The following is a 20,574-nucleotide window of genomic DNA, read 5'->3' on the forward strand; positions in this document are numbered from 1 at the left end:
AGTACGGTCATAAAAATTTATTGTTTGGCAGGGATCGTTGGAAACCAAGTTAAAAAACCGATATTTTTTGACTGACAATGGATTAAAATATATGGAATTGTTGCAAGAAAGATTTAGTGTCGCAATTAGCTAATTTGTTTCTCAACCGTGTTCATGCTAATGTTTCCAATACTTCTAGATGTATCTCTACATTTGAGAATCGTTTGAATGACCATCGAGATCCCCTAAACTACATTTCATTACCAAATGTAGATTAATTTGGTTCCAAATGGTCAAAACGATCTCGTTTCGATAACTGCCAGTGAATGCACGGCATTATAAACATGTGCTTGATTGAAAAAATTGAATTGAATAAGTGTTGCCATTTGACATAATCAATGATCGCGTTATACCCTGCGTATATATAATTATGACTGGAAATATTAATCGAGGATCCGAGTATTTTATTAAAAAGATTTTGTATTTCCCTTATTGAATTTATTTCAAATGATACATTTTATACGCTCCGCATAAAAAGTAATTGAGTTATAGTTTCAAATAAAGTTAAACGTTTCTAAGAATAGTAGTTGCGTGTTTTGGATTAACCACACTCCTTACACCAGGCCTGGATATTACAGTAATAATGGTAATAGAGTATCATGGGCTCAGTTTCCTTGGTTAATTTCTAGTGAGTTGGTTTCTACTTTGACTGGCAACGAAACGTCAAACAATTGTCACTTAATTTCTAAAGTTTCATCACCCTAAATCTCTAAAGTGCGACAAATATTCAACAATATGGTATGTCATAAATTCTCAATTTAATTATTATGTGTATTTATGAAGTATTGTTAAATAGATACATATTTATTTCTCAATTTTATATGCTTAATACTTAATATTATTCTTCGTTATAACTGATAATTAGGAATAATTTAACAGCGGATAATGAATATTTTCCTGTCGATAATTTAAGATTTTTGTTAATAGAATCAATTCAACTAAATCTCAATATATGTGCTATCATAGTAATGTATGAAAAGCTAGCCGAATTCTGCATTGGTAGCAACGTTCCTTTTTGTTCAATTTTATTTATTTTTCAATTTGTCGGAGGAAAAAAATCAAAATATCCCCTGTTGGAGATTGTGTTTAGATAAAAAGAGTCAAAATTCTTTTTGAAAATTACACGGTTTCTTGTACCGATAATCGATAAGGTACTAAGAAGAGGTTGAATATTCATGTAGGAGAACAAATATTTTCTACTAATACTACTACTACTACTACTAAAGTCAAGAGTGAATTTTCTGTGATTAAAAGCTTAAGAGAGTTTTATAATATTGCACTTGTGATATTTGCCACCTTTTTATTACATTACATTAATGATAATTTTTTTTGTTATAGAGTTCCGCAAGCACTGAACCAAAAATCTGCAACAAATGTAAAGAACAAATCAAAGGAGGAGTGAGTACTTCTATTCATTATAATATTCAATTTTATTAGTTCCGTTTGCATTTATTTTAACGTTGGCATATTACATACGAGTGCGTAATTTCTCGAGTATATAATATACTTCCAATATGTACGTATGTATATCTAAGCCTGAACAAAAATAACCACTCTTTTAATATAAATTTCAAGCATGAATATTATAATAACAATTGACATTTCTAATAAAATTTTGTTTGGTAACATAATTCAAGTGAAAATGAATTATTTGTTGTCATTTCTCTTGGCTTAAATTGGCTAATACAATAGTCATTTGAAAATTAAGAGTTGAAAATTTCTCAATCAGAATATATGAGAAGAAAGTATCATTCCATAACAATGTGGGTATATTTCGAGTGTATGTTGCTTACGTATTTGACATTGACACAAGTAAAGGTGAAATAATTTACGTCAGGAGCTGCTATTTAAAAAAATTTATTGTAATTCTAATAACAAAAAAGCGTTTGAAGTGAAGCGTTTTTCTATGAAATGGACCTCATAGCTTTGGACTAATAGATTAGTTAATGAATTACAAGTAAAAACGATAAATCATTCAAATTCCTCATGAAGTGTTTATTTTTCATAACATCTACAATTATTGTCAATTATTGTATAACCATATTTACGAATTCAATGTATTAGCCAATGTTATAATACTACTAATTGTTTTAATTATATGTATATAAGAATTAGACAAACATTTTTACCCTACTCGACATGGCCAAACACCAAGAAAACGGATTTCCTTCAACTGTTTTGATATGATACATTAGCAAATATAAGAAGTGGTACAATAAATACTCAACTATTTCATATAACAGTGCTGGGTTAAGATAAAGAAATAAATCTTTCAGCTGCATCATAAGTATTGATGATACTAAGACGCCCCTTCCTGCTAATATCTTATAAAAGCATCATACGATGCATTATTAAATAGAGGGTTTATCAAAGTATACAGCCATAAATAGAATTTAATTACAACTATCCCTATATGCAAATAAAAGTTTGTGATCCAATTAATTGAGAATATGACTAGTGGTTATTGAAATTATTGGACGCTACATTATATACGATAAAGCCCAATGTTCCAATCTATGGAATTTCGGGTCTTTCTTTAGAAAAACATAACAAAAAAGCATAAACCACTAAATTGATGATACTTTTTATATAGTTGTAGAGTTCGAAATCAGTCAAATAATTCGATGATTTAATGTCAATGTCTAGCAAAGGAAGATTGACACATTGTTGTAATCAACTAGCTAAAAAAGGATTTAACGACAAATGAGAAATGAAAATGCGGGTAAAGAGTGTGCAAGATAGATTAACAATGGAGATACATACATAATGGCAATTATTCAATTTTTGGAGCAGTAGTCAAAATAATTCAATTTTTGTCAACAACCTTCATAAAGTTAAATCTTGTTTATAAGGAAACTCAATTTCTAGATGTGTTATGCTTTTATGATACTAATTTTTTGCAAAAACTAACATTCTTATAGGTACTAACAGCTTTAGAAAAGACATGGCATCCTGATCATTTTTGCTGTAATGAATGTAAAAATCCAATTACGGAAAACACATTCAAAACTAAAGAAGATTTGCCTTATTGTACGCCTTGCCATACTAAGCTTTTCGCGCCTATATGCAAAGCATGTGCCCAGCCCATTACAGATGTAAGTTGATTATTTATTTTTAAAGTACCTAAATGTAAAAAATAGTAGATATTTGAATTTTATTGGTTGGTATCCTTATATATTTTTTCAAATTAGATCATATACTCGTATATGTTACGGACAATCTGATTATTCAATTATTCATTATTCTTGGTCATTAGAATAATGATCATCAAAATGGGGCAATTGAAGAAATTTTTTCTTACTAGAATTTATCATATTATCAATACTGCTATTTCTTTTTCATTTTGATTTTCTGGTAACATTTAGATAACGTGATCTATCGCTTACATATTAATGAGTTCTCGTTGTTGTAAGTTTTTACTCTTGTGGCGTACATCTATAGTTTTCTTTGCTCATGCCATGAATATTCATTGTTTATCTCAATCTGAGTTTGTGTTTCCACCTTTTCATAGAATACAATTCTGGATAAATTATCAAAAAATGTAGTTGATAAGAAGCATCGTATCAATAAATAAGTGGATGTTCATCAAAAGGTCACACAAATTCTCACAAAGCTACAATACTTGGAGTTTATAGATTAGTTACTTTTTAAAACGTAAAAAGTAATAAATAACAAAGTCGAACTTTTCAGCGTTTACACAAGGAAAAATGGATATTTCCTGTAGAAGTTAGAAGGAATATTAGGTTCTAAGTACTTCGGGAAGAGATATTTAAATTATTACATGAGGCATATGTAGCTATTACGGACGGTGGCCGAAAACGTATGTAAAAAGGGATAAAATATATAAAAATCATATGTATGATCTGCAAAAAAGATTGTTGTTGTATGCCAAAAAATTTTCAATTGCTAGACAGATAATAAGCAATTTTTGGGCTCACAGTGTTTTACAAAACGATAATGGGCAGGAATTATTAAAGAGCTGTATAGCATGTAGACCGAGTTAAAGATGGCCTATGGGAAGTTAAGACTCTCTTAAAGTCTATATAAAAAAGGCGAATCAAGACGTGGAAAATATGCTTTGCTCATAGCTTCAAGATAATAATACTAGATCCAAAAGCTCAAGTTTTGTTCATCTATTGAAAAACAGAGCGTATCATAGAGGGATCAACTGTAATCTGTACGAAGTTTGGAACAAAGTTTAAACATTCACAAAGGTTTAGAGCAAAATTTATCATTTTGCTCTAAACCTATGTGAATGTTTAAAATTGCCAAGAAATTATAAATAACATTAGTTAAATTGCTCGTAACATATACATGACATGGAAAGTGAGCGAGATTGAATTAGAGTTAAATGATTATTTTTATTTACTTTATTTTGAAACTAATTCAATTTAATAACTTTTACAATGTACAAATGGTTCAAAACAATATACAGTGCTTTTCAGATAAAAGTATCCACCTTTAATAACTTTTGTAATACTGGTATTTAGAAAAAATCCAAAAACACGTCAATTTATGTTGGAAGGGGCAAGCATTATGGCTTATTTAAACTTACTGGAAAAGCCACCCCCTCACCCCTAGCAGCATCCCCTTTATTTTTTTAAATTACTTTTCATATTTTTTATGTAAAATTTGGATACTCCTCTTTGAGCTGATTTCAAAAATGTATAATACTTGTAGGTTAAAGTGGTTAGTTTATGAGATAAACAATTTTTCTTTTAAGAGCACAAATTTTACTTATTATTTACTTTCACCTTATTTGCCTGTACTAAAATGGGTTGTACAACAGTTCAAACTCTTTAATCTTTTTAACTGTGCTATTTATTCTACTTAAAAAATCCAAACAACAAAAAACTCTACTTTTTATTAAAGTTTGACATTGTCAACTAGAATTTGTAGTCACTATTGATAGTGTAATTTGATACATTATTTATTTTGTTTCTCTGAAATGGTTTACTCTTTGCAAGAAAGAATTGAAATTGTAGGTTTATACTACCAAAATAATAATTGTGCAAGAGCTGCTGCTAGAATATTTAACGAATTACATGACGGAAGACATGCAACTCATAAGTATGTAATTCAACTGATGGAGAAATTTACCACAACAGGGTCTGTTTGCAATAAAGTGCATAAGCGAGAGGGACTCGTAAATAACGAAGCAATCCAAGTGGCAATTTTAGGGCAAGTCAGCTTAGAGGCTCAACAACCCCAATCGTTGTCAACAATAAGTAGAGCGATCGGTGTTTCATCTTCTACAGTTTTCCGAGTTCTACATAAATTCAATTACCACCCATACAAAGTTAAGTTGGTGCACGAGTTGAATGAAGATGATTTTGATCGTCGTCTAGAGTTTTGCGAATCAATGACGCAAATTATCAATAACAATCCACAATTGTTAAACAATATTTGCTTTTCTGATGAATGCTCATGGTCATTAAATGGCTTAGTAAGTAGGCATAATTGTAGATATTGGGCTGAAAGTGATCCACATATTATGCGTGAATTCCATACACAACATCCCCAAAAGTTAAACGTTTGGTGACCACATTGTCGGACCTTTCTTCATCAACGGAAATTTAAATGGTGAATCATATCTTGAGTTACTCAGGGAAGGGGTTGACCCACGTATTACAACAATAATAGAAAATGATGATAACCTTTCCGAAGATTTACTGGTATTTCAACAAGACGGAGCTCCCCCACACTATGCTATGCCTGTCCGACAATTTTTAAACGAAACATTCCCCGCTCGTTGGATAGGTAGAAGGGGGCAGATGATGGAGTGGCCACCTAGGTCACCGGATTTAACACCCCTAGACTTCTTTTTATGGGGGTATTTAAAAACAAAAGTTTATGCTACCCAACCAGAATCTCTGGATGATTTACGAGAGAGGATAGAAAATGAATGTCGACAATTAAATCCAGCCGTATTAAGCAATGTCAGAGAGGCATTTCAAAATAGATTATACCATTGTATGGAAGTGAATGGTACTCATTTTGAACACTTATTGTAACTTCATAATAAATAACACAGTTAAAAAGATTAAAGAGTTTGAACTGTTGTACAACCCATTTTAGTACAGGCAAATAAGGTGAAAGTAAATAATAAGTAAAATTTGTGCTCTTAAAAGAAAAATTGTTTATCTCATAAACTAACCACTTTAACCTACAAGTATTATACATTTTTGAAATCAGCTCAAAGAGGAGTATCCAAATTTTACATAAAAAATATGAAAAGTAATTTAAAAAAATAAAGGGGATGCTGCTAGGGGTGAGGGGGTGGTAAGTTTAAATAAGCCATAATGCTTGCCCCTTCCAACATAAATTGACGTGTTTTTGGATTTTTTCTAAATACCAGTATTACAAAAGTTATTAAAGGTGGAGACTTTTATCTGAAAAGCACAGTATAAGCTATCTTGTATAAAAATTACCCAGTGGCAATTTCCCTTCACTTAAAAAAATAATAGTTTTATTGAGGGATAGCTACACAATACACCACTATGACACTAAAATCGGTCAGGCAGATCATACCGAAGATGCCTTTTAAGCCTTCTAAGTATTCACTGGGTGGGAGGTCTCATTAGATGTTGAGCCAATGCGTTGGGATAGGTTTCAATGAGGTGAGAATATTTTTGAGATAAGTGAGATATTTCTTCTTTAACTGATTTTATTTGAAGGTCATAAGTAATAAAGCTGTTGGGTACACTATTTATAATAATTCTGAGTACTTTTGTCTAGAATCTTTCTAGAATTGCTACATTTGAGTTCGATCAGTGCCCCATAGTTGAATACCATAACTCAAGATGGGTTTTAGTGTGACTTTGCATATTAGCAGCTTGTTGTTCATTGTTAGTTGGGATCTTCGACCTATTAACCAGTACAGTTTGCTAAGTTTTGGACCGACTTGCTTTCTCTTGGTTAATATATGTGTGCTCCAGGTTAGCCGTAGGTACAAATGAATTCCAAGGTATTTCACACTCTCTTTTTGCTGCAGAAGATGCCTGTTTAATATTACAGTTGGTCAGGTCCCTCTCCATTAGGTGAAGGTTTATAAATTTATAATCATGAATTATTTAAATTGATAATTGCTGTATTTTGATTTTCATGTTAACTGATCTACCACATTAAATTATAAAATGGATTTGAATATAAAATTTAGAAGATCATTGCAATAGAGTTGATTATAAAATATAATTATCGAATATTGAAATTTGAAATATAACAATAAGAAAATATATGTTTTTACAATATCAAAATTAAATCTTTTTTATTATAGGTCGACACTTAATTACATCAATCACCAACACAATCTGTATTTACTTATATGGAAACTTTGAAATTATTGATATCTCAACATAAAAAAACTTTATCAGTATCAATATTCTTAAATTACCCAAAACTAACAACTTCATACATAACATTTCCATGAAAACTATGTACCTATATAAATTTAAAGCGCAAATTTTGTAAGTAAATATGGTTGGTAGAAGTAAGGAGAGAGAAAAGTTGAAAAAGTATCCAGCAATATGCTGAATACAACAATTCAATACCATAGTCTTTTTTTGGCATTTCTCTCTACCATCTATAATAAAAATTGAAGAATACTTATTTTATAACCTTCCCCCCTTATTCATGTGGTCATCCCTCCCATTTAGATTCTTCTATAAGAGGAGTTTTTTGAAAGTCTCGGAACAACCATTAAAAATACATTTAATACTAGGACTAAAATGATATTTATAAGATTAGGATTTGTGTCCAAATGGTCTCTCACGAACAAATTTTAAGTTGTCACAGCCTCATATTCTCCTACCAAACATTCAGGGAAGATTTTGAAGCACATAATTCAATGTAGTGTTTATTTACAACATACTGTTGGCAAGTGAAAGATTGTTGGGAATATGGCAATTGGCTAATACACATTTGGTATAGTATTCTTAAAAATACCTGATTTCTCCCTATGCAATCTTCATCACTGAATTTTTCCTAACCAAACATGACAAGTCTCAAGAGTTTTTATAAAAAATACTTCTCTCTCCCTGTATCTCATCTAACATGATGTCTCGAATCATTCAACATAAGTTTCTCTTTACTTATTCTTACCATCCAAATATGCAAAAATCTCCACATTCTCCAATTGAATACTCATTATTTTCTGACGATCTTATAGTTTATGATTACGGCATCATCTGCATTACCTTACAATCTGCTTTAAATATAAAAACAGTGGTAAGTAACTTCTTTACGCAGTTTGTAAGTATTAATGAGCATAATATTGACTTCACAAAAATTACTCCATTCCTCTCTAAAAACACTTCATCATCAATTTCTACGTTTTTCTTCGTAAAATAAAGGAGAAGTTGTAAAGTCATAGACAAATTTTTCTATATTAGAAATCAATAAATTCCATATAGCTATTTTTACGTGTTAAATTTAATGTTCTGTAATTTATTCTAAGCCCTAATTCAAATCCAATGCAATCTTCTACAGTACTCTTACTAGCAAACTATACTATTGAACATATATCCACACTGCATAAATCACTTATAATAACTAACAACTTGCCGCTAAACATAGGAATATCAGGACTCCTTCCTACATTGTTATTATAAGTTACTACCAACGGAATATCTGATCGCATCGCTAAAGCGTCCCTTAATATTTTGAGAAAATTTTGTTTGCAAAAACCTTTAAGCCCAAACCCTATCTCTTATCACCAGTTTGAGAATGAACTATGAAAAGAATTACATTATACCACTGAGAAGAATTTCTATTGAAACTTATCTTGAGTATCGATCAAATACAAAAATAAAATATTGATTCAACTAAAAATATGTATAAAATATAGGTAAATTTCACAGTCTTAATCTGATAGTTAACCCATTAATCCCCAAAGCATGGTTATGAATTGGTCGAATAAATCGATTCCTCCGATATAAAGTAGAGTCATTTGAATTGATATTCATGGATTTTGGTGCCTTAGAAAAAAATTTAGCAGAACAGAACAGTAACGACATTATTGCCATTTCATATAATTTGACATTAACCCCAAGCAAATAAATGTGTATATCCTGTAGAAGTAGTTTTTTATAATTTACTTTTATTTCCACGTACTGTTCCTAATCCCTCATAATATAGTTTGTTGAAAGACAATGAGATTATTTCATAATGAACTCAAACAGTTAATTGACAAAAAAAGAGTAACCCAAAACAATTGCATCCTTGTTAATGTTCCTAGAAACTTTCGAATTGTCATACAACTTCAATTGCAGTTGGTCACTGATGCATTAATAGCATATCTACATTTATCACTTCATTTATTTTAACTTGTCTAGATGGCAGCTTTTACTATCATATTAAATAAATGCCTGTTTTGAACTCAAGCAATTTTCGATTATTTTCAATTTTGTTCTGACTAGTTCACTGAAAATTAGCAATAATATGAGCTTTATTATTTGTCCGGATTTCACTCGTAGCCATTGGTATTATGTAGTCCATTGGTTACTTATTATTTTAGGATTGTTGAAAATGTTAGGTTAGGACGGTTAGAATCACTGGACTGTTTCAAACTGAAAATTATTTTGTTTTGTAATCTCTGAATGGTATTTAGGGGACGTGAGTTTGACTGTATGAAATAATTACCTTTCATACAGAAATTTTGATTATCATAATTACAGTTGAGGTATTTGCCTGAGAAGGTTATTTCATTGTTTAGTTTGATTTAATTTATCTCAATGCCGTATTCAAAATTTTATGGTCTGTCCTTTTTTGTAATAGGTACGAATTATTTTTTGATGAGGAGTATTGTGATGAGATAAGATGTATGATCGATGTTAAGTAGAAAAATAGGAAGATATAAAAAGGATATACAGCTATTTTTGAATCTTGTTTAAGAAATAATGTGTTCTTATATAGAAGTTAATTTTTGACGTTTCGGTTTTCAACATAATCTTATCTTAACCCTGATATATAAATTGATCAACCATACAATGATTTTCTGCCGTGGATTTAATTTTCATTTTTTCAATATACGAAAAAACGCAATTAGCAATTGACATTAAGTATACATAGCAATATGAAAAATAACATTTTTATTAAATTGCTTATGTTATTATTATATTATTGACAGATTTCTCATTTTTATTTATGTATAACAATTCTTGAAACTTCTCTTTGCATTCCATTCCAGAGTTATTGTATTTTTCAATTAAATGTACGTTTTTCTATTATTTGTCTATGTTTTGCAAGATTTTATCGTACATGCTGACTTTTACATTTATTTTTCAAAAGAGATGTGGAAGCATAATAATACACATTCATTACAAGGAACTTCTTAAATGACAATAATATTTTTCAATTTTTAATGTATTCTAAATTTTAGATTAGTGAAATATTTTGATAATAGTTGTTGTATGCCATTCTAGTTATTGTTCATTTCCTATGATGTAACATCGCAAATATTGATATATTGTTCTGTTCAATCTCGGTTGTGAATTGAATATTTGGCTTATGTTATCAATTTCATTTTTTGGTATCTACAGTAGTAATAAAAAAAATAATGTGATATTCTTATTTTCATATTTATTCATTATTTTCTCAAGATCTTCCAGATCTTCCGTTACTAATTGAGATAACATCACTAGCTATTGATGTTTTCACATAGATATGAAAGTTTATTTGGTTTGAATGTCTTTGGTAAACCGTATGTTTTGTAAGGGTATGATAGTACAAATTTTTAGATCTTTTGTTATTAATAAGTAAATTGATATTTAACCATTTTCAACATTATTTTGGGAAAATATTGACCAATTTCGGTCCTTCTAAAAGTCATTATCATCTTTAATTCAATTTGAGTGCAGTATAATATTTATGGATTATTTCTGTCGAATTGTGGTATTTTTTCAAATATTTGTCTGGAGATAGTTCTTTTTAATTCTTCTGATGTTAAACCTTAATTTTAATTCTAGAATTGTATTGATCACAATGTTTAAAATATATTACGTGTTTTTTACTGTAAACTTATCTTCGCGTATATACTATTAAACTTCTCTATTATATTTTCTTTTGGAGACACCTGAGAAGTTAACTTTTTTACTTAGCACATAATATAAACACCGAGAAGGATACTCAACACACTGCTCACTACCACCACACCAACAATCACAATTACACGTTTCGAGAAACAAGTTATCTTCTTCAGAGAACGAACAAAGCTAAATTTTTATCGCTTCTCTATTTAAATTGGTTTTCGAAATAATTTTCTCATATTAATTTTATTGCTGTTTCTAATGGGTACGGAAAAAGTCAGACAAATATATAATGTTATCTTGGATAGATTATTTGATTCAATGACAAGGTGCTATCATTGATAACTAGATTTTTATTTTTCCAATCACATTTACATACGTGTACTACTGATTGCTTATGATCTTCAATAATTTTTAGAAATGCGTTCAAGCTATGGGAGTCAACTGGCACGAAGATCACTTCGTCTGCGAAGATTGTAAAACCAAGTTGATTGGCCAACAATTTATGGATGTAGCAGGTATTCCCCGTTGTCAGAAATGTTATGTTGCTAAACATGCAGACAGATGCAAAGGCTGCTCTAAACCCATTCCAGACAAGGCAATTGTGGCTTTAGACGCTAAATGGCATCAAATGTGCTTTAGATGTTCAGTAAGTTTGTTATCTTTATTTTACTGATGCAATATGACCAAAATTTGTAATTGAATTTTTTATATTGATGATTATTCACATTGCACAGCAGGAAATAAGAAGAGGTCTGATATTATCTTAAATCAGAAATTGTATTTTCCGTGTCACAAGTATTGTTTTTCATGTAGCATCAAAGATAATTTCAAAGTAAAGAGTAAATTTTATGGAATTGTGATAATTTGAAAATTTAGATGTTTAAATCAGCCTTATAAATTTTATTTCGTACAGAACCTTTTATTTCAAATATCATTCTGATAATTTTGGAAATATGACATTTTCCGAGAAATAGTAAATATAGTTGAATAATTTATGCTTCGTTTCCAAATCAATTTTTCTCAGAAATTTTGCTAAAGATAAAGTTGACAGATGTTTCGATAATAATGTTACGCTTTAAAAGTTACACTCGCTTTTGGGCATTTTTTTGGCATAATACAAAAAGCTATAAACGTCAGATATCATACTCATAACACAATGATATGGTAATCATGCCAAAAAGATTTTACCATAACTAATATGAAGGTTGTGCCAAGTTTCCTCACAGTATTAATAGAATAAGCACACAAACACTCTCAACTCTTAATATTTTATATTTAGTTGATGACCTCTTTATATAAATAACTTCAACTAATAATGTACATTTGGCTAATTAGAAGAAATTGTGAAAAAATATTTCTAATGAGTTTATAATGATATGGGCTTTTAAAAAATGTTTCATCTTATTAGCCAAATATAAAGATCAATAAATATTTTTTCTATATATTCTGTAACACAGATTAATTGTCACTTATTTTCACAGAAATGCTCGAAGCCGATCATGAAAGACCAGTCATTCCAAGTAGAAGCCGGAAAACCTCACTGTGTCAAATGTTGAACTTATCAGCTTAAATTGGAGGTCATGTTATTATTGTTAATTAATTAGTTAAATGTAGCATGATCCTTATTTTCCATTTAAACACACCCGCAAAACTTATATTTAACACAAAGAACTTCTTATATATAAATGTTCTTATTATTATATACTATTTTTATTTAATAAAATTTGACATGCTTTTTATGATGTTGAAATAAACTTTTTTCGCTATGGAAGATTTTTTCATTATTTATGAAATGTATATGTGACTTCATAATTCCCAATTTTTCATTTTTATTCTTACAAGGTCGATATTAACTTCTGACTTCACTATGTAATTTGCAAATGTAGTTAAAAATTGAATCAGTATTTTTCACATAACGTGAATTTACTTACACCGCATTTTTTAGCTACTTACGACCAATGACTTTTTTTGATTAGTCAATAGTATTCATATGTAGTTGAGCTTTGACATGTTTAAATACGGAAGTGACACGACACATTGTATCTATCCTCTGAATTACATTAACAATGTAGCTATTACGTTTGGATAAGCCCATAAAATTGTTTGGCGGGAAAGATAACCTATGTACTTAAACTATTTGAGAATGAGAATATAATGTAAACTAATGTTTCTTAATTGCCTTGATACTTTTTCTTAGAAGAGTTACTAGTCACAGTCTAACCATTTTCTCCATGAAACTTTCAAGAGAGTACACGAATTTCAGCCGTGATAAATCATAACTTAATCGGAATAAAAGTTATTATTTTCAAATCAAGCTTCCTGTCAGTGCCTTTAAAATCACTCTAAATCACTCTTCTCTTACCCCCGTAGTATAGTAGCAGAAATGGTTTTTGGAGATTAGAGACCATAAATGCTGAAAGGTGTCGTTTTTTTATTTTATTAATTCATTTAAGTCTCACAATTATATCGGCAATAGATTTCGTACTCACAGTAGTCACAATTAATTAGAGAATTAATTGTCAGAAGAATGTGCAGTCGGAAATAATGATTTGAATTTATTTTTTTTGCCTTGTTCATTATTCAAAAAATCATAAATTGGCGATAAAAATTTTTGAGAAAAAGTTGAATAAATGACTGTCACTGATTACAAAAAACTTTTCAAAGAAAAAATTAGGCAGGAAATCCGATGTTTTCCAATAAATCAAATAAACAAATAAAAATGGTATCCTTGTCCACCGGACACTAGTTTTTGATTAAAAAAAATCGATGAAAAGTAAATTAATAATAAGTAACTTAGAAATTCCCTGGAGAAGATATAATATAGGCTGAGGTTTAAAATACGAAAGAGAACGAATAAAAAAACAAATTCATCAACGCATCGAGGCAATCTGGAAACAAAACAAGTTCCCAGAGGAGTGGAATACTGGTATAAGTATACCACTATACAAGAGCGAAAAAGAATATTTTAATATAGAGCCATAAAACTTCTCAATATTATATATAAAATACTCGCCAACTTAATAAGTCATACGCAAAAAGCATACTGGAAAACTACCAAAATGGGTTTAGACCAACTCAATCCACAATTAACAGAATCCACACAAGGGAACAAATAGTCCAAAAAATATGGGAACAAAATAAAGAGCTACACATAATCTTTATAGATTTGTGCCTAAATAAATAGATAAAAAATGATAGAAAAATTAAAGATAATAATAAAAATTATATTACGAAAGCCTAAGTAAGATATCTGGGAACAATAATAGAAGAAATAAAAATTAACAAAGGAGTCAAACAAGGCGAATCCATCTTTTCCAACCCTGTTTAAATATGATTTCAGAAAACGTAATAAGAAAAACAAAATTAAATAATAAAAATATACGAATAAAATACTATAGTTTACGCAGACGATATAACAATATTGGCTAATAAAATAAAACTAATAAAGGCAATTAAGAAACTGGAAAAATAAGCAGGAAAAGTCAGTCTAGAAACATAAGATAAGTGATTGCGTATGCTATGGAAACAACAGTGATAAATAAGAAGGAAGATTTGAAGATAATCAAGAGAAAAATACTGAGAACTACACTCGGGCCAAATATTATAGAAAAAGGAGAGAGAATATTAAAGATAAATAAAGGAATAGAAGAAAAACCCGTAGGAGAAAATATAATGAGGTATATACGAGTAAAAGCACAAAGACTGAATGGGGCAGGACAAGGAAACCTACAGAAATGATGAGGAGAATAACACAATGGATACCTCTATGGCTAAGAGACAGGGATTTTTAGGTGCACAAAGCAGGAGCAATAATCCAAGAGATTGAACGGTATAATGATGAATGATGATAAACTCAGAAGCTCATTGAACGAACAATAATAAAAGCTATGTTTAGCCGCTGATATTTGATAACTAGGTATCAGCTGTTCATGAGAACTAGCTTGGAAACTATTAAAAATATACATCCGCAGTAAACTTGAAATCAAATCTGCCTTATGTTTGCCATTTACGTTACGGTTCACGTAACTCGTAAAGCGAGTGCAAACATTTCAATTAGAAGAGTACCAAGATTTTTCTGTGGAGATACTCAAGTTAAAAGGATGAAAAATGCATATAAAACTTACCTTGTTTTGGAAATTAATGGATGTCAAGAAAAGCCCACAACCTATTAAAAAGTTAGAAAACAGAATCAAAGATAATTTAAAATTATTTAAGTGGTTATAGCATCAGAATATCACATTATTTAAGATAATTATGAAAAATAAAGCCAAAATATTATAGAGAAAAACTACGGAAAAAGTATATTGTTTTATTAGATGTGAAATTGTTATTTGTGTAACGAATATGTACGTTAGTCACAACAGTATCTAACAGCTAACAATGAATCAACTTTAAATTTGACATTCAATAACAAAGGACAACTTGAGATGAATTGTCAGGGATTTTAAGGGTATGCACTTATGTCGATTAACATGATATGTATACCAGCACGGATATCAGTAGAAACAATAATATAAAAACATATGCCAGTACTAATTTCTTTAAGGTTAATTATCAACTATCCAAAATTTTCAAATACTCTCTCTACCAATTAATTGACTCGTCGTGAATGTGTAGCTTATAACGCAGCACCTCTCAACTCACGTTTAGACCACTTTTCGTGATTATTGGTCATGGTAGCAAAATCAAATTTTGGGTATATGTACTTCTTTGAAGTCTAAAGTTACGATACTGTTAATTTTAAAATCGGATCAAACTTAATGCCCCGTAACAAAGATTCATCTGGAACGCTTACCTTAACAGTTTTCACTAAAAAAAAAAACAAAGAAACGATAACATCAAGTAGCATCTTCTGATTTAGGATAATTCCTAAATTGTTGAATTGAATATGCAAACGTAATAACACTTTGTCTTCAATTATGTAGAACTCACTCACGGTAATAAACTGATTACAAGAGCTATCGTCTAATGAGCTTCTAATAGTCTTTAAAGGTTATGGAAACAGAAGATATGACCACTTTTCTTCTTCACAAAAATGTCATCTCAACAAAAAAACAGAACCTTGAAACTAGACCAGGGGTCGGCAAATATTATTGATTTTTTCAAAAAAAAAAAAAATATTTGAAACTCGTTCTGAATATATTAGCTAGGATTAGGCATCGGTTTTATGTCTCGGCGACTTGTATTCGCTTTTTTTCGCAACATCCTCCTCCTTGACACACGTCATCACGGTCGTTAGCAGGCAAAAAAGAGAAAAACTGGATATTACAGCGAAATTGAATGCAAGGAAAGAGACACCCGACCTATGTTTTGGTAGAATTGATTTGTTTTGAAGAAAAATTAATTCTTTTTATAGGAGCGATTCAGAGCGGTAAATTACTTACCAACAAAATCACTCTAGCATTCATAATAAGATCGACATTGAAGCAAGCGTTCTCTCACATGAATATAATTCAAAGTAGAGTAAGAAGCCAACTAAAGCTTGGTTTATGCAACTAAAATTAAAAATTACCATTGAACTAACAAATTAAATTATTATTAGTTGAAAGATACTGAAATGGTACCTTTAGTTCATGCAAAAAATGAACAGTCCATTTAAATTAAAATTAAAGTAAGACTTCGCCAACTTTTAGCTTCCTAGTTTAATTCCTTAATTTTTTGAGGTTATGAGCACAGAATACGTTATGTCAGTCTATATTGGTGGTGTTATTTTGTTTATAACATTCTTGTTCTATGGTTATGGAAACATTCCCGTTATTGCGCCGATTTCTGCCGTGGTGTTTTATTTTTAAAATTAATATAAAAAAATAGAAATAAGCATTGTCTGAATGTCCTTTAAGCGATGGAACACTGATAGTGTTAGGAGCTTTCCACATTTCTATGACAAAAAGGACCGTTCCCATTGAATACGTTTGCTCAATTGTATTGAGATACAAGTTAGGGTTGTTCAATTATTTTGATTTTTTCACTTAAATATCAGGCAATTATCTAATAATTCCATGAAAATATGTATGTTAATTGTTGCGAAAAATCTCACAAATAATAAATAGATATTTTTCCAATGAATGAAATATTAGTTTTTCTACCAAAAAACTTTATTTATGCCACTCCTATTTATTATTGTCAACAAAAATTTTGTGACTATTTGAAAACTTTGAAATTTGTAATTTTTGGCTCGATTGACTCAAAAGGCTGCCGACCCCTGAACTAGACCAATAGAATTTAGAGATTACTCAGTGAAAGTCACAATCACACACATCTAGCTCTTCTATAATTAATAAAAATATTATAAAAACCCAACAATCTTTATATTCATAAATCAACTTCGATGAACTTGCAAAATTTCATTTTGGTTCGTTTTAATTTTAGATAAGGAAATAAGCATCTAATAATGTGGTATGAATGGATGTAATTTATTTGAACATTTACCTCTTTGTTGGTTTCATCTTTTTCTTGATTACCTCTATCGTTAGCTTCATCATTCATTTGTATCATTGTTGAAATATTATCATCATTAATGGGATGAGAAATACAATCCTTTTTTAACTCCGATATAGATTTTTTGGTTGATATCTTACAGTTACTTTGTGCAATAGGAACTGTTACTTCAGTCTTGACTTGCTGCAATGGTGGCCGATGCTTAAATTGAGCCGTTTTATAACGGGACTTGATAGTTAATCTGAAAAAATTAAAATATTTAACAGTTACAAATGTAAAGGGGTTGAATTTTATTCTAAACTAAGAAAAATTATATTCTTTCACTATTAATAAGAATACAGATGCCTTGTCAGTCCTATTGGCCAGGATAATTCCTTTGCAGTCTCCATTTTTGTTTATGATGTCTTCGGCTGATCAAGAAAATGCCAATGAAACTCTTACACATATTTTAATCTATACTATACCTAACTTAACCTAACCTAACTCAAGTATCATTTGTATACCCACCCTTACCCTTTAACACATTTAATAGAAAAATTCGTAATCATTGACAAGTGCGACACGTGGTCAATTAACCCCGTGCAGTAACTATCCACAAGTGCGTCACGGGGTCAATCGGCCCCGTGTTCTTTCCTTAGTTTAAACCTATTCAACTTGCTGAAAAATTAATTGATTTAGGAAAAATCAATTGTTTTCCCACTTCATAGGTTTAGGTCAGTATATCACAGCAGCAGGACATTAATTGATTTATTCTAAAGTTCACTAACCTAATGGAAATTGTACTCGTAAATAGATTATTTTTGTTTTCAAATAAAGACACCTTTTAGCTTCTTGAAATTAAATTTTATGAGATTTTAGACACAGACACAGAAATGAGTTTGATTTTTTTGTGAGGTTCGGTACCCCCCCCCCCAAACATATCCTTTAACATATTATAGGAAAATAAAACTTTTAATAGAACTTACAATAACTTTTATTTTTATTTTGATATTTTTACATTTAATTTACCTATAACATTGCTTTAAAAAATTGTAGTTGAGGAAAGCAAAAAAATATAAATTGAATACAAAAACAATACAATAATTGAAACGATTAAACAATATGAAATATGTTTAATGCATTGATGCGTGTTTATCATTGAAGCATGAAAGACAAAGAGCTGGCTTCGTAGAGCACTCCTCACAATATGTGCGAACTTTTTTCACTTTTTTGAGGTCATCATTTTCCTCAGCTTCTCGTAGCACCCTGAACATTTTGTCCTCTTCCTCTCAACGTCGTGAGCTAGCGTGTGGATGCCTTTAGGTGCCCTGGGCCGTTCCAGCACATCTTGTTCTGTTTCCTGGGCTAATGCATTTGACAATACCTCCTTGAACTGCAGATATGTTACGGATTTCCCTATGCATTCGTTAAACATAAGCCATGTATTGGTGGTTGCTGATCCAAAAATTAGCTATGATGCAACTTTCCTCCACCACTACGCCTAGTACACATTGAGGCTTCTTAATTGGCGTACCCTTACGATTTTTTCCTGTTTCTACCAATTGAAGTTCATGACTTTCTACTGTACTCATCATAAGGACATTTTTCTTATTACACCATTTGATAACTCTCAGTCCGTTCTTCTGCTTCCCTATTATGGATCCTTTCTTAACTTTTTCGCTTGTTACATTTTTTGGTAAACCTCTTCGATTAGGTCTCAATGTTCCGTAATACCTAGTCTTATTTGCTTTCAAATGTTCAACCACATCCAAGATAGAATAAAAATTTTCTCCATACAGGGTGCGACCATATCCCAATAAACTTTCACGAGGCTCATTCCCAATAACTCTTTTATCACTGTTAATTTATGCCATTCGCCTTCAACGGTGTTCCCTTTCCCGCAGTTTAAAATTGTGAAAGTAACTGACATCTGTACAAAGCTTATAGAGTTTTACTCCATATTTGTGACGCTTGTTGGTGATATACTGGCGGAAAAACAAACGTCCCCGCCAAGGAACCATTGTTTCATCGATAACTATTTTTTCACTCACCTTCATATATTTCTGGAAATTGGGAAGAAGTTTATCACATAAGGGCCTCAATTTGGATGATCTATCATCCGAGACACTTGTCTGATTGTCACAAATGTGAAAACATCGGAGAATTAAAAAAACTTGTCCCTATGCATTATTTTTATAATCATAATAATAAAAATATTATGATAAAATGGGTCTTTGGACCATGGTCTTTTCAGATCAGGTACCGGATTTCCAAACCACAATACAATAGAAATTTTTTTTTAATTTCATCAGCTGTAACTGGTATTTATTTTAGTTTACCTTTTTCCAATAGCACAGATAGTTCTTGGCTGTGGTATCCATATGTGTTGATTACTATCATATCTATAATTTCATAAACTACGAGCAGCTTGAAAAATTCAAGAGGGTTCCTCACTTTTTCAGGAATACCGGAAAACTCATGGCGTTGATTACAAAGCAACGGAAACAATTCAGGATTAATATCTACCTCAATCCATTCATCACCAGCCATCGAAGATGTAGCATTGGGATCGTCAATATTTATTTGACAATCATCAATGTTGCCAGTTTCGCCTTTCGAAGAATGGCTGGAAATCTTCTGATGAACATAAACTAAATCATCTTCGTCGTCTGAACTTGACTCATCAGACTGGAATTCAAATTCATCTCCACTACCGTTATCAGAGCTTGAATCACTTTTACTGGAGGATGGATTTTTGAGCGATAAAGTCAAGTCAACCAACTTCCGACCACGAGAGAACATCGCGAAATGTTATTAACTCGAACGTTCGAAACTATACTGAAGACAGAAGAGACAAAAGGAGGGGGGAGAAGCACTACAAATGGCCGTCGCAACAAACAGGGGAAGGGAGCGAATTGAGTCATCATTTCCGAGAAAATTAGCATGAGGGGAAAGCACAATAAAGAGCCGTCTCAAAAGAGTGACTCGTCATTTTTCGAGAAAAGTAGCACGGGGTCTTTTGGCCCCGTACCGCACTACAGTGAGGCCTGGGGTCATTCAATTCTATTTTTTATCGGTTCGAACATTTTTG

At 30.8% G+C, this 20,574-nt stretch overlaps 2 protein-coding genes across 6 annotated transcripts in view; one reads left to right on the forward strand and one right to left on the reverse strand.

The window, feature by feature from the left end:
* Positions 1–12,837, forward strand: part of LOC130898263 (paxillin-B) — a 41,122-nt gene extending 28,285 nt beyond the window's left edge. For 3 of the 4 annotated variants that reach the window (XM_057807426.1, XM_057807428.1, XM_057807429.1), the window contains 4 exons: positions 1,378–1,437; positions 2,961–3,134; positions 11,482–11,712; positions 12,548–12,837. In XM_057807426.1, coding sequence (XP_057663409.1) covers positions 1,378–1,437; positions 2,961–3,134; positions 11,482–11,712; positions 12,548–12,622 — 540 coding nt within the window. In that variant the 3' untranslated portion in view covers positions 12,623–12,837. Of the gene's footprint in view, positions 1–674; positions 778–1,377; positions 1,438–2,960; positions 3,135–11,481; positions 11,713–12,547 lie in introns of those variants that run through there. The other variant, XM_057807427.1, reaches the window with a different exon arrangement.
* The window catches only part of LOC130898261 (uncharacterized), an 84,204-nt gene that overhangs the window by 35,851 nt on the left and 27,779 nt on the right, over positions 1–20,574 (reverse strand). For both annotated transcript variants that reach the window (XM_057807423.1, XM_057807422.1), the window contains exon 7: positions 17,496–17,745. In XM_057807423.1, the coding sequence (XP_057663406.1) occupies positions 17,496–17,745 (250 nt within the window). The remainder of the gene's footprint in view (positions 1–17,495; positions 17,746–20,574) is intronic.

Source organism: Diorhabda carinulata, chromosome 9, assembly GCF_026250575.1.
Source record: "Diorhabda carinulata isolate Delta chromosome 9, icDioCari1.1, whole genome shotgun sequence".
In the NCBI taxonomy this organism is placed as follows: Eukaryota; Metazoa; Arthropoda; class Insecta; order Coleoptera; family Chrysomelidae; genus Diorhabda; species Diorhabda carinulata.